We start from the raw sequence: 13,161 nt of genomic DNA, 5'->3' as shown, positions 1-13,161 counted from the left end.
ATGTCCAAACAATGGTTAGATGTGTAACTAATAACTTAATTCAACACTGAGCAGTTATCGGTAGTTTGTGGAAAGATTTTTATGAATGGCCGACCTTGAATTCTTTGAAGAAAAAAAAAAAAAAAAAGCACATGAAAACGATAAAAGCAGGCTGTGTTTTTTTTTGTTTTTTTTTAAACAAAAAAATCTTTGGTCCCTAAACATCTCATTATCTTGTAAAAATGAGGGAGAAGAAGAAAATTAGCTCTTTTGATGTGATTTCTAATAACCATAAAGCTTCACCTTCAGTCCATTATATGGGCTAATTCAATAGAAATAAGGCCAGTTTATAATAAACACAAGCAGTTGATTGACTTTCTCATTTTTCTGACTGCACGGCTGCAAAACTAAAATCTCAGCCGCTTAATACCGCGCATAATTATTGTGCACCTAATCCCCTCACAATGAGCTTTGTTTAAAAAAAAAAAGACAGAAGAATAATTCAGTTAACGTGGACGAAATTAATATACATTTATAAACTGACTCATAACCAGATCTGGACTGCTTGCTCCACTTCTCCGTCGGATTAAAGCGGAAAAATGTGCTGAGGATTTTGTTCAAGCTTTATGGAAAACTATGAAAATCTCTTTTATTTTTAAGATGACATTGCACAGCGGCCAAAAATGTCAAAATGCATTAAGAACTGACAGCTTATGCACACTTTGTCAAATCGTAACATGCTTTGCAAAGCTTAAATTTGATAATTAAGCAATGTTCAAATACTTGTACTGTATCAAGAGTCTTTGTTTTCAAAGGGTTTTCAACTTTTGAGAGCCACGCTAGAGTAAAATAAATGTTAGATTAGTTTTGAGTGGCAGAAATCTTCCCTCAGACCTTGATCAGATTGGGAAATGAAGCGGCCTCCGCTGCACAAAGACCGTAAGGTCAATTTATTTACAACAATAATTACATCCAGTGAAACACATAAATAGATATTTATCTTTTCCTCAAATGTTCCTCATTCTCTCTCAAACTTGACGGTTAAAAAAAACTGAAGATTTTGAAGTGATATTGCAAAGAACTGTGTCTGTTTACAACCTGGGAGAGGGCAAAACTCTCTTTACCTTGAAACAAGGCCACTACATTTCATAATAGATAGAAGAGTAAAAGTACTACTCCTCATGTTGTTTTTCATTTGACCTTCGATTTTCCTTTCATTTTTTTATTTTTTTGGTTAAATTACTATTTTGCTGCTCCTTGACAAGGTCACGCAGCCCCTTCCAGATTACAGACCCCAAATTTGAATGCCGTCCTTCACTCATTCAAGTTCATCCCATGTTACGAAGCAGCAAATACCTCCTTCTTTGCGCCAATATTAAGAAACTGTTAGTTAAGGCTTAAGTTGTTACGCAACCCCCAACAACCATCAACAACACGCTAAGCTGTCAATTAGTTAACTGGCTGAAGGTCAGGTTTAGATTATGCACCTCTCAACGCCCGGGCGATGAATATGATGCTTTGTTGAACAAGGAGTAAACATATGCTCCTGGGGGTAGGAATTAGCGCACACACACACAAACACACAAACACACAAACACACACAAACACACAAACACACACACACACACACACTCTCTCTCACTGCAAGAGCATATACAGAGAGAATGGGGCTTATTATACACCTGCGAGTGGGGTCAAAGTCTGTCAATCCCTAGATTATGGTATTATAATAGATTATAGAATCACTCTCTAATGGCAGTCATTCAGTTTGTAATCTCAGCAGCTTGATGCAAAAGCACTCAGCGTTCCAGCTAAGGGTCTGTTGAAAATAAGGCCTTTTCCTCATTCACCCCCCCCTCCCCCATATCCCCCTCCTCTCACCCCCTTTCACAAAGGTCTTATGACAAGTCAGCTGTTAGTGACATCACAGATGCTGGATCATATGTCAGAAACCTTTGCAGGCTGACTTACATCCCTTCAGGCTCAGTGGCAAAGAGACGGAAGCAGAAGGCCACTTGAGGCCAAAGGAGCAATGAGGGTGCCTGGGGGTGGGGGGCAAGGAGGAGCACCGTGAGGGCCGGCAGCAGGCAGGGAGTGTAAGGGGGGGGGGGGGGTGCTTGGGTTGGTAGGGGGGCTCTCTTTTAGAGCAGGAACATCTGACCCGTGTTTATTTATGAGGGCAGCTTGAGTGCCCATCTTGCCATCATCTTGAGGAGACGGTTATCATTTGTGATAAATCAGCAGGAGTTTTCAGGTATTATACAAGGCAACAGCGCCCTCTAGAGGTATCTTCTGACATTAAGCTGAAACGGAGGCTGCTTCATATTTGAATAATTGAAAATAAGAAAGGATAAATACAGCTTCGTCAATTATTATATCACAACTTTTATCGTTGTCATTTTTTCCACTATTTATCCTTTTTTTATCATGCTAGCTTTGCAGCTTCGGGTTTTGTTTATTTTGGGTTTTTTTTTAAGGGGGGGGGGTCATTCTGTAAAATCAAGAGCATCCCAACAGACCTTCTCAGAATCAGATGAAGTTTTTTTGTGCAATAACCAAAGTATATTGAACGAGTTGGTGCAATTGCCCCTCCATACAAATAATCATTATCAGGCTCTAGAAGTGTAGAATTTGCCTTTTTTTTTTTTTTTTTTTTTTTACATTTTGTGTCATCATTCCAGCATTTTCAACCGGATTTTGACACCGTTAAGCACCTGAGGGTCTGTAAATCTGCGTAATATGGCTTAATTATACACACTAAAGTTATCATATAAAATAATCTGGTGAATCTCAAGGAGTTCCGGTAGGAACTTTTTTCAGAATTGGTTGATTTAATGCTGAATGAACTTTATATATAAATAAATAAATAAATAAATAAATGAATAAATAAATATACATATATATATATATATATATATATATATATATATATATATATATATATATATATATATATATATATATATATATATATATACAGAAAACATATGTCGCATTTTTGAAAACTCCAGACATGTTTGAATTAAAGTTGCGGGTCAGATCCCAACGTAGCATGAAACCAATAAAACGTGTTTTGAAACGCGCATTGAAAATATTTACTGAAAGTAACACATACGGTATGTTGTCCCATTACTTTTATTGATTTTGAAACTTGCAGCCAGTAGATGGCAGCACTAAAACGTGTATTGTCAGCCTTGTAGGCCTACTCTTTTTTCTTTTTTTAAAGAGTATGGCAACAAATGCTTTCGTAAAATCCTAATGGTGCAAAGTAAATCTGTGTCAAATGATGAAGGGTTGTATTACCTGTCGTTGAGGCATCGTTATGGCAAGAAATATAGATATGATATGGAAAAGTCATGAGGCTTTTTTTCTGAGGTTTCTATTAAGCTCGTAAAGCTCCTCAACAAACATGGCAGCACAAACTCTGGCGTTTTTATCAAGTTTTATGTTGAATGGAATTTTTATAGGAAAAAAAAAAAGTCTCTCGTAAAAAGAAGCTATTTCATAAATTCCCACTTGTTCATTTTCTTACTTGCTACTTATACTGTATGTGGTGACTGACCCGAAGAACTGTAGAAATTCCCAGCTTTCAAGAGGTACTTAAAGGCAGCACCCGGGTGCGTCTAGTGGTTCGGTCGTCATGACAACGATCACCAAACCTGCTGCCTCGACACAATAGTGTCTCTTTCCGCTAGGCTAATAATTTCATTCATAATTTTACACAGTTCCTTGTAAATATGGAGGATGCTGAGAAGGAACCAGAGGAGGCGCCTGAACCATCAGAGTTGACCGGGAAGAAAGAGCCTCCGAACGGGTAACTCCACTGGCCAGAACCAGCTAGTTCAGTGTCGATCGTGTGAGCTAGACGGCTAGTGCTTACTCTTCCTGGGATAACAGGCACAAGTTATAATGCATATTTTATGTTTTATTTTGTTTTATAGTTGTCTACTAAATACAAAAATCTACTGTTACTATCACTTTCAGGGGCTCCACGCAGGAGTTGGAGAGCCAGGCTCAGGGAGGGGAGGATGGTGAAAAGGTTGGCTTAGTTCCACTACACCTCCACGCCCATCTCTCCTTTAATTTCTAAATTGAAAGCAATTAAAATCAAACACAAATGAGGAAAAATGAAAATGTTTTTAACAATCACTCCACGATGTGTCCCGGGGTCAACAGCCAAGTTTATCTGAAATGATGTAACTTGAGTATTTATTTTTTATTTGTAATTTTATATGTATTGATTGTGACACATTCAATATTTACCAGGATGAATAATAGACAAACAGACAATGTGAAGTAATGTGTCAGATTTATCGACATTAAAAAAGAATCTAATCTGATTCCGAGTTTCATAACCTGAACCTGATCTGTCCTCTTGTACGTGAGCCGGTCATTCCTCCGAGGATCACCAACCTGCAGAGGCACTTGCAGACTTCAGTGACCAACATCCAAACTGCAACTGATGCTAAAGAATCAATGCGAAGGACAGAGTTGGAGAAAGCTCGCAGAATGAGGTTTTTCTTCCCACGTTATTCTTGTGTTGCCTTAAATAACACACCAAACCTACCATCCTCACCCGTTTGTCTTACTTCCATCTCTCTGCGCCGCCTTCTTTGTCCTCCTCAATCCAGAGTGGAGCGTCTGGAGACGGATGTAAAGTCGAGCAGAGAAAAGTTTGAGGAGATTCTCCGGGGTTTTATCCTGGCCAGTCAGAAGCGGGTCCCTCAGGAGCTGCAGGAAGCCCTGAACAAGCAGCAGCAGTTGTGTGAGGAGCTCCTTGAAGACAAGAGGAAAATCATCAAAGACTTTCAACAGGTGACCCTGCATCTAATGATAAAACCCATTTCCTCTAACTGACAGAATGATGTCAGTCTCCAGGTCAAAGACCAGATTTATTTGTAGTAACATGAGGGACAAGATGGGAAAATAATACTATAAATGTTAGTAACAGATGCCGTCTAATGGCTGTTGTAAGTATGGGGCCACAAAAGTAGGAAGTCACATGATGTAGATAAAAAAGTCTGTATGTGGAGGTGGAGGGAGCGTTGTAGAAGCAGGAGACTCTGCTGTGTAAGTGTGTGTTTGCTTCCACTTCACTGTATGAGGACTTGTTGTAGATTTCCTACGTTGTCTGACCAGGAACTGAAGTGTGGAGACGATCGCTATGTGAAGGACTTGAGAAAACAGGGGGAGGAGCTGGATCTGATGATGGAGAGGATGGAGGAACAGATCCAAACCCTGACAAAGGCGTACAGGGAGGAACTGGCCCAGATTGAGGTAGGCCGCGTCAGGATTATGACCTCAGCGCTGAAGTGCTGTCGTGATCTTTTAGCAGATGTCGATCAGAAATCAATAAACTATCCAAGCTGTGCTACGGCATAAAGAAGAAAAGAGAAAATTAGATCAGTTTTAATGGCCTTGGCTATTTGTTCGACGACTGATTTGAACTCATTTCTTTTAAAGCTTTTGGTGGCCTGAGGATAAAATGTGTATCTGGACTCCTCTCCTGGTTTGAAACAATAGCTGTGCAGCCGCAGACCCTCAGGCAGGAGCCTGCTGAATGATCCCACCTCTCACTTAAAGACTGTTAGAGCTCCTCGGCTGTGAATGACCATTATCTTTCAAATCACTGTTGAAGACCCATTTGAATTCAAACATTCCTTCTTAAATCACCTGTGGTGGTGATTTTACAGATTTACCGTCCTCTTTACTTTCTTCTTGCCCGTTTTTCATTTATTTCAAGCCATTTATTGTTGTTTTTTTATGTGTAAAGCTCTCCTTATTTATCTGACTTTATAGGAAATTTATCCTCTAAAATACCATATTAATGAGGTTATATACAGACTTTCTGTTGAATCTGTCAACAATTTTACTTGCTACCACAACTTCTCCTCTTGTGTTGGCGCTAGCTAACCTTAGCTCCTGTGTCCCTGACAGAGTGTTTACCTGCAGGGGCGGGACATCTTGCTCACTAAAGACCACACAGACTGGGATCAGTGCCTGAAGGACCTCTGGGACAAACAGGTCAGGACGACTGAAATAAGAACTTTGCACGTTTCATCTTTGTGTCTAATGATATACAATCTATTTCTAGCAAGAGCGGCTGAAGCAGAGGAAGAAGACAGTGGAGGAGTACGAAGCAAAACTACACAATATGACGATGAATCCGGCTGAAAAGTACAACAAGATCGAGTACAACACAAAGTTTCAGGTATTCGAATACGTGTCTGTGGCGTTGGTTTGGTTTTTGTTTAGTTTTTCTGTCAGAAAACTACATGGATTCATTTTAGGATCAAATTCTGCATAGCAGCACCTGGTGGGAGTGTAAAGTTTTTATACACTTCCACATTCTACTCCTCGTACATCGGCCAGTTCATCTCAAGTTTAGTCAAAGTCACCTTCAGAACCCAGTGATGGGAAGTTTTTAAAGCAGTGTATTAAGATTCATCTGCTGAAAAAAAAAATCTTTGCAAAAAAATCCAAATATATCAGATTTCAGCACCTGGCTCTACAGAGCAGGAGTGCGACTGGCTCACCCCCTGGGTGCTGCCCTCGGGGTTTCATCTAGTTTTATGACCTTGCCAAGAATGAAAACAATGTACTCCAAAATAGAAAAAAAAAAAACAGTCTCGAATGTCCCATCTTTGCTTTTGTAGGTTTTGGAGCGGGAACATCAACAGACGTTAGCCAATGGAATGATCATGAACATAAATCATATAAAGCACAAAGAGGACAGAGAAATGCACAACCTGGCCCATATGAAGAGCAGGGCTATCAGGTAGTACACGCACACACACACACACACACACACACAGTTAAGATATATTTACAGTGTTTCTGGGTTGTGTTTCAGTCTGCAGACAGAGGTCAAAAACCTCACCGCCAAGTGCATCAACCAAGAGAAACAACTGAAGAAGAAGAACGCGTGTTTGTCAGAGGAATACAAACGCAGCATCCAGCGGTACGAAGGCATGCAGAAGAAAATCAGGTGGGTCGAAACTGCTGATCAATTCATTTCACTTCTGTTTATTTCGATCATGGCAAGCAACAAGTTTAGCTCTGCGAGTCAGGATGATTTTAATATGGTGACTGTACCTTTAAGACTTATCTGGCTCCACTAAATTCGATGAGGAGTATCATCTTTTTTAAGAGCTGTTGCTAAATTGTGTTCCTTTCTGTATAGATGAAATATACTTGATGATTTTGTGAATATGGGCGGCGTGGCTCAGAGGTAGCGTCTAGCAACCGAAGGGTCGCAGGTTCGTTCCTCACTTCCCCCGGTGACCATGTCCAAGTACCCTTGAGCAAGATACTGAGCCCCTAACTGCTCCTGATGGCCCTGTGACGGACTGGTGACGCGTCCAGGGTGAACCCCGCCTCTCGCCCAATGTCAGCTGGGATAGGCTCCAGCCCCCGTGACCCTTAACTGATAAGCAGTACAGAAAATGGATGAATGGATTTTGTGAATATTTATTCTTCACAAAGGCACTTTGCGGTTGCTGATGCCAGGAAGTTTGAGGACATGTGGCTGATGATCGAAGCCGAGGTGAAGCAGCTCGTGGAGAGGGCTACGGTTATTGACTCTCTGATCTGCAAGAAGCACCTGGGTGTATCCTGGGAGAGACCTCACGTGGTCTTCGCCGTCCAGCCTCAGAAAGAGACTGGCAGAGTCACCCACCGAGCAGCCTTCCAGATGTTTCCAGCTGTGGACAAACCTACAGACACGCAGAAGAGCAGGACGGCGGTGCAGAGTGAGAGTGAGGAGAAGATATCGACGGAGACCATGAAGAAGCTGATGGAGCTGCTGTGTGACGAGTCGGTGAGCGGCAAGTGTACATACTGTATATGTGCGTGTGTGTGTGTGTGTGTGTGTGTGTGTGTGTGTGTATATGTATATATATATCTTAGGAAGAGAAGAAAACAAACAAACTCAACCTGCCTGAGAAGGAAGAAGTAGACTTCTCTATGCAGGCCTTTCTCCACTATTCACCTGTTGACTCTTTACATCTTGATCTAATGTCACGGCCGGTGTTACATGTATGCACACATACACATTTACTAGACTTTATCTCTTAGGTTTGTCCGCAACAGTGGAAAAACAGTGTATTTTAATAGAATTGAATTAGAAAGTATGTTTTGAGACATGTTATTAAAGGATATTCTTTATGTAAAAGCTCAATGAGGAGCTCCATGTCATTGGTTCGAGTCTGTACTTGTTGCCTAGTAACCACTGATGAGGTATCCCTCCGTCTCCAGTCTTTCATTAAAATGACTTTCTCGTTTTCATATTTCCAGGTAAACAAGAGTGGAATCAAGACTGTGATCTAATTTTTGGGGGGGAGAAATTATATTCACGGTAGTTTCAGTACAGTTTCATGACTTGAGTGGATTGACCTCATTTTCTTTCCGGCAGATTAAAGAACATCTTGTTCTTTTCTCAGGGATTCTTGCTGGAGGACAAACTCCTGCAGCTTCTGGCTACCACGGAAACAGATAAACAGACTCTTGTGAAGCTGGGCTCTCTCCTTCATGTGAGTCCTGTCACTTTATCACAGCCTTCACTCGACTTCTTCAACCAGTAAAAATGCTCATGTCTTCTTTTCAAGTCTCTGGGCCTGGAAGAGGAGGATCTGCCCAAGTTGGCTGATTTCTTATTAAAGTTTAAACACCAGGAGGCAGAGCAGACTGAGGTGAGGAGGAAGAGGAGGAGGAGAGAGAAACAGGAGGAGACGGAGGAGAATAGATCCTCCGTGACATTTCCCTGTGGACAAGTTTGTGTGATTGACTTCTTGTCAGCTGCAGCTGCTGTTTCTGTATTCGATATGTTCTCTGCCCGCAGGATATTTATCCTGAGTCGGCCGAGGGAGGTGAGACCAGCTCTGGATCGAGTCTCACCTCGAACCTCATCCACCCCAACCATGTTCTACCAGCTCTCAAGAGTTTCCTGAGGCATCGCAGGTTAGAAGAAAAATATCCAGGGTTAGAGCCAGAGGTTCTTCCGGGGCGGGGAGGGGTCCACTTAGCTAGCAGGGAATGTTCCACCGTAACCTACAAGTTCTGATGATGTCAAAGAAAATGTTGAATCTAAAACTAAAGGGATGTTTTGGACTATTGGTTTTATTTCATCATGAAATAATTAAGGTAATCTATCTATGAATGCTCAATGCTTTCGAAGAAGAAGCTCCGCCTCCCGGCAGCCTAGTTCTTGGAGCGCCAAAGAGCAGGAAACCTACTGGAAGAGTGTGGGCGACATTATCTCTGAGGACAGAATCAAACTCTGGGACGCAGCGGAGAAGACACTAAGAAAGTACCTGTAGGTAACACACATGCATACGTGCACACACACACACACACACGCGCGCGCGCGCTCACACAGCAGGTAATGTTGTCTGTCTGTCATCACCAGCTCGGTCCTGACAGAGATCTCTGACATCATCCCTGAGACTCAGAGACTGAAGCAGCAGAACGCGGAGCTGCGGCGGCTGCTGCAACAATCTCACAACCCATCAGGACATGAGAATGTTTCAGGACCGAATAAATCAAAAAAATTAATAAATTAGCTGATGGGCTAACATCAATGTTGAGAAGATTTCAACCCATTTAATAGACTGTTTGTTTATGGATTTTAAGACATTTTATAGAGACAGTGCAGATTAAATTGAACAAAATCATCTTCAGTTGCTAAAGGAACATCTTCAGAACTTTGAAGTATAAATGTTTCCTTTCTTTCTCAATGGATTTTTCATCATTTATGAATCAACTTGGTTCCTGAGTAAAATGATTTCCTTGGTAAAATAATGTTTTTACATCATATTATGATTGCAGTTTTTATTTTTACATCTCAGAGTAAAATTAAAAACAGGTGGACTGACATCAGCGTCACTGGGTTTAAAAGGATATGCAAAAGAATTGGAGCAAAAAAAGTTGTTGAAATTTGCCCCACAAATATGCGCATATTAGAGTGCAGTGTGGTTCAGTTAAGCTGGACTTGGAAAACTCCTCTGTGGTTGATATTTTTGGACTTTAATACATGCTTATGTTAAAAAAAAAACCCACATAGCTTATCTTAACTTTTAGTTTTTTTTAAAAATATCTTTGCATGTGAAAATTAAACGTAAAAATATTGGTAAATCTTGTGTTTGTATTTTGTTTAACAAAGTTGTTTTTTTTTCACGGTCATCATCTGCTCTCAGACCCTCGACCACTGAAACGTAAAGTGGTCGCAGTGCGTTGTTCTAGCCAGCGGTGTTGAAGAGTTTACGGCCGATCTCTGAAGGCAGAGAGAAGAAGAGCAGAGAGAGGAAAAGCGTAACCAGCGCTACGGCCACCAGCACGCCGCACTGGAGGCCGTAGCGTCTCCAGACCAGGATACACGTCGTCCTCAGGGGGCTCAGTGCCCAAGACAAGCTGGCGCTGGGTCGACTGCAAAGAGACAGATTACAGAGAAAACACGAAACTCAAAAATGTCGTCCGCTGACTTCCATTTATTTCAAATTGCCAAAACAAAGGAAAAAAATTATTGCACACATTTTTAGTTTATTTTTCGGGAGGTGTATAAATACAGAAAATCATTGTTAAAAACAGGCAAGTTTAGTGCAAACATCAGTGAAACACAGAATCACAGAGACTGCAACACAACAGGGCAAGCACAGGCAAGATGGAAAAAAGGGGGATAATCAATGGACACTACAAACATGGGGGGCAGAGACATCTTTACCACTCAAGAGCACTTGAATCACTTCCCCGTTACATCATCTTTATGTAAAAGACAACAAGGGTTTTGTTTTTGTTTTGTTGAAAGACAGTCATGCCAACACACACGACCTCTCCGGGTCACACTGACGCATGCATATTTAAGGATTTCCTCACAATTGTGTGCGACACCAAACGGTGAGTTGTAGAGAATTAACACAAAAATACGAGAGCATCCGTGTGTATGTGTGTGTGTTTGTGTGTGTGTGAGAGAGCCCAGCTACCTCAGACCCAGTCAACGTTAAAAAAAAAAAAAAAAAGGTCAAATCCACTGCTGAGAATCGTCCGAACCAAGTCTGGCTTGGTTTGTTTCAATGCAAAAGGTTAAACACAGCTTACTTCATTGTTTTTGACTTACTTCATCTTGTTCTAAATCTCATTTAATTTAAATAGGAAAATAGACATCTTTATTTCTGCTTTAGCTTTATTAATCTTGTAGTGTGCAAATGCTGCAATACTTGTTACAAAATATTGTTCATGTGTTCCCTCCTACCCCTAAACCACCAGTATTGTAGCAGATACAGGAAGAAGTCTGAAATCAGGTACCATGCAACTGTCTGACACCTCCCAGTGCTCCTGAATGAACATCACCCAATAAAACAAATAAATTAAAGGATAAAGAAACATTCGTTGTCATCTGACATTGCTTGGTTTTTTTTGTTTTTGTTTTGTGAGTCCAGATGTTAGAATTGTTAAGCGTGGATAGAAGTTTCTCATGAATCAGGGGGGCAAAACAGTCATTTGTGGTATTTCCTTCGCCTTGCTTAAGTGGAAGGTGGCGAGCTGAAGATCAGAATGGATACTGAAGGAGAACATTAAAGGTGGAGTCTGTAGCATTTTCCTTAAAAAACAAAATGTAGAGTTTTAAAAAATTAATCTGGCCGTGTCATCCCTCATGGGCCTCTAGACGTGCGGTGGTGACTGTGTCTCTGCCTGTATTTTAATGTTTTTCTGTTGTTGGTTTTTTTTACATTTTTGTCAGGATGTTTCTGCCCCCCCACCCCCACCCCACACACACACACATTGGTGGTGTGCTTTACCAAGCAGCTGGCATTTCGCTTGGCTTGGCCTCGCCAGTGTTTTGCTTGTGCTAACTGGTGGTTGGCTTGGTCTAGCTAACAATTAGCATGTGCTAGCCGGTTGTTAGCTTTTCCTAGCCAGTGAATTATGTGTGGTAGCTGGTGTTGTGCTTGTCCTAGCTGGTGTTTAGTTTAGCTTGGTTGATCCAGGGTTTTGCTTGTGCTAACTGGTGGTTGGCTTGCTCAGGCTGGCATTTAGCTTGTCATAGCCAGTATTTAGCGTGTGCTAGTTGGGGGCAGGTGATTGCAGGGCTGGTTGGTGGTATTCATGTTGTCAGGGTTGGGGGGGGGGGGGGGGTACGCTTCTTGTGCCGTTGATTCCAGGAGGAGGGGCCCAATCTGAACGAATGTTATATTAACAAGCGGCAAACAAACCATGCTACAGACTCCACCTTTTACACTTTCTCTGAAGCCTTTCCCTCCCTTCCTGAGGTCATCAGATTCCAACCTCCTCCCATTCATCCATTCCTCCATCTTTCTAGCTGGCCAGCTCCCCCTCCGCCCCTCCCTCTCCTCTCCTCCCAGCAGTCCTTTAGGCCCCCAGTAGTTTCTTGACAAGGTAGCCCGGCATGCTGTAAAGGAAGAGCCCCAGCATGATCAGCAGCAGCAGGGCCAGCACAATCTTGATGATTAGCCACTTGTAGCGGTTGCACACTAGGTAGCGGATGGCTTTCAGCGGGCTCAGGAACCACAGGAAGGTGGTGTCAGGGCGACTAGATGGGTAGAGGGGGGTGGGGGTTGGATAGAGGGTGAATTCATGGGGGGAGAGGGTTAGGAGGGTTGAATGGAGAAAAAGGGGGAGTAGAAACAGCAATAGCTGGTGTTAGTAAATCATGTTGCATTTGTAAGTGTTTTCATGTTCAAACTCCATTTTGCTATTAGTGTTTCAGAAGATCACATCAGAGGCTACAACAAGAAACATGAACATGAGTGAATGTGGTGATGGTTGAATGAACGGCCAGCTGCTTGAAACATTGACATTGCACTGTGTTTCTGCAAGTTTTAGGGTTGCTCTCCTTGAATCCTGTGAACACAGCGCCTCAGGACCTTCACATCAGTGTCTCGAATGAGCGTTTTAAAATTTGCAGCATTTGTTTGCGACCCCCCCCACCCCCACCCCAGTCTAACCACCAGCGCCGAGACCCTTGCTGCAGAAGTAAGTGCAAAGATGCTTTTTAAACAATAACCTGTACAGAACGGTGGTTCTGTTCTAAAACTGGTGTCAGCCACCACAGTTCTGTACAGGCAAAAGGCAATGACTAATCTCTTACAGCTGCAGTAAATCTCATGTACTTCATGACAGTTTACTTTCTTCACAGTTTTAACATGCATGCACACACGTGAGGCGATG

The 13,161-nt window shown here is 42.0% G+C and overlaps 2 protein-coding genes across 14 annotated transcripts in view; one reads left to right on the top strand and one right to left on the bottom strand.

The window, feature by feature from the left end:
• Positions 1–3,619: 3,619 nt before the first annotated feature.
• On the top strand, positions 3,620–11,343 carry LOC147242906 (dynein regulatory complex protein 1-like). 4 transcript variants are annotated; one of them, XM_086190630.1, is made up of 15 exons: positions 3,620–3,793; positions 3,964–4,018; positions 4,366–4,493; positions 4,611–4,794; positions 5,119–5,256; positions 5,917–6,003; positions 6,074–6,190; positions 6,636–6,757; positions 6,833–6,967; positions 7,465–7,798; positions 8,421–8,510; positions 8,586–8,669; positions 8,819–8,937; positions 9,155–9,292; positions 10,173–11,343. In XM_086190630.1, the coding sequence occupies exons 1-15, from the start codon at positions 3,717–3,719 to the stop codon at positions 10,192–10,194; spliced, it is 1,830 nt and encodes a 609-aa protein (XP_086046756.1). In that variant the 5' UTR covers positions 3,620–3,716; the 3' UTR covers positions 10,195–11,343. The 4 variants fall into 4 exon arrangements, with proteins under 4 accessions (XP_086046756.1, XP_086046754.1, XP_086046753.1 ...); XM_086190628.1 differs by lacking the exon at positions 10,173–11,343 and adding an exon at positions 9,386–10,110 and having other exon boundaries at positions 9,158–9,292; XM_086190627.1 differs by lacking the exon at positions 10,173–11,343 and adding an exon at positions 9,386–10,109.
• Positions 10,451–13,161, bottom strand: part of otofa (otoferlin a) — a 75,400-nt gene continuing 72,689 nt past the window's right edge. For 7 of the 10 annotated variants that reach the window (XM_086190626.1, XM_086190618.1, XM_086190620.1 and 4 more), the window contains one exon: positions 10,451–12,523. In XM_086190626.1, coding sequence (XP_086046752.1) covers positions 12,343–12,523 — 181 coding nt within the window. In that variant the 3' untranslated portion in view covers positions 10,451–12,342. The remainder of the gene's footprint in view (positions 12,524–13,161) is intronic. The other 3 variants (XM_086190619.1, XM_086190621.1, XR_015110767.1) reach the window with 2 other exon arrangements.

The sequence above is a fragment of the Aulostomus chinensis genome, chromosome 20 (genome assembly GCF_037954235.1).
Source record: "Aulostomus chinensis isolate RoL2024-O1b breed Wild chromosome 20, RoL_Achi_v1.0, whole genome shotgun sequence".
Lineage (NCBI taxonomy): Eukaryota > Metazoa > Chordata > Actinopteri > Syngnathiformes > Aulostomidae > Aulostomus > Aulostomus chinensis.
The sequence above is the reverse complement of the archived record's forward strand: the minus strand, read 5'-3'. Positions and strand labels throughout refer to the sequence as shown.

Coding starts and splice junctions, on each gene's coding strand:
- LOC147242906 (XM_086190627.1), top strand. CDS start 3,717: ATGGAGGATGCTGAGAAGGAACCAGAGGAGGCGCCTGAACCATCAGAG. Junction 3,794..3,963: donor AAGAAAGAGCCTCCGAACGG/GTAACTCCACTG, acceptor TATCACTTTCAG/GGGCTCCACGCAGGAGTTGG. Junction 6,004..6,073: donor AGGACCTCTGGGACAAACAG/GTCAGGACGACT, acceptor ATCTATTTCTAG/CAAGAGCGGCTGAAGCAGAG.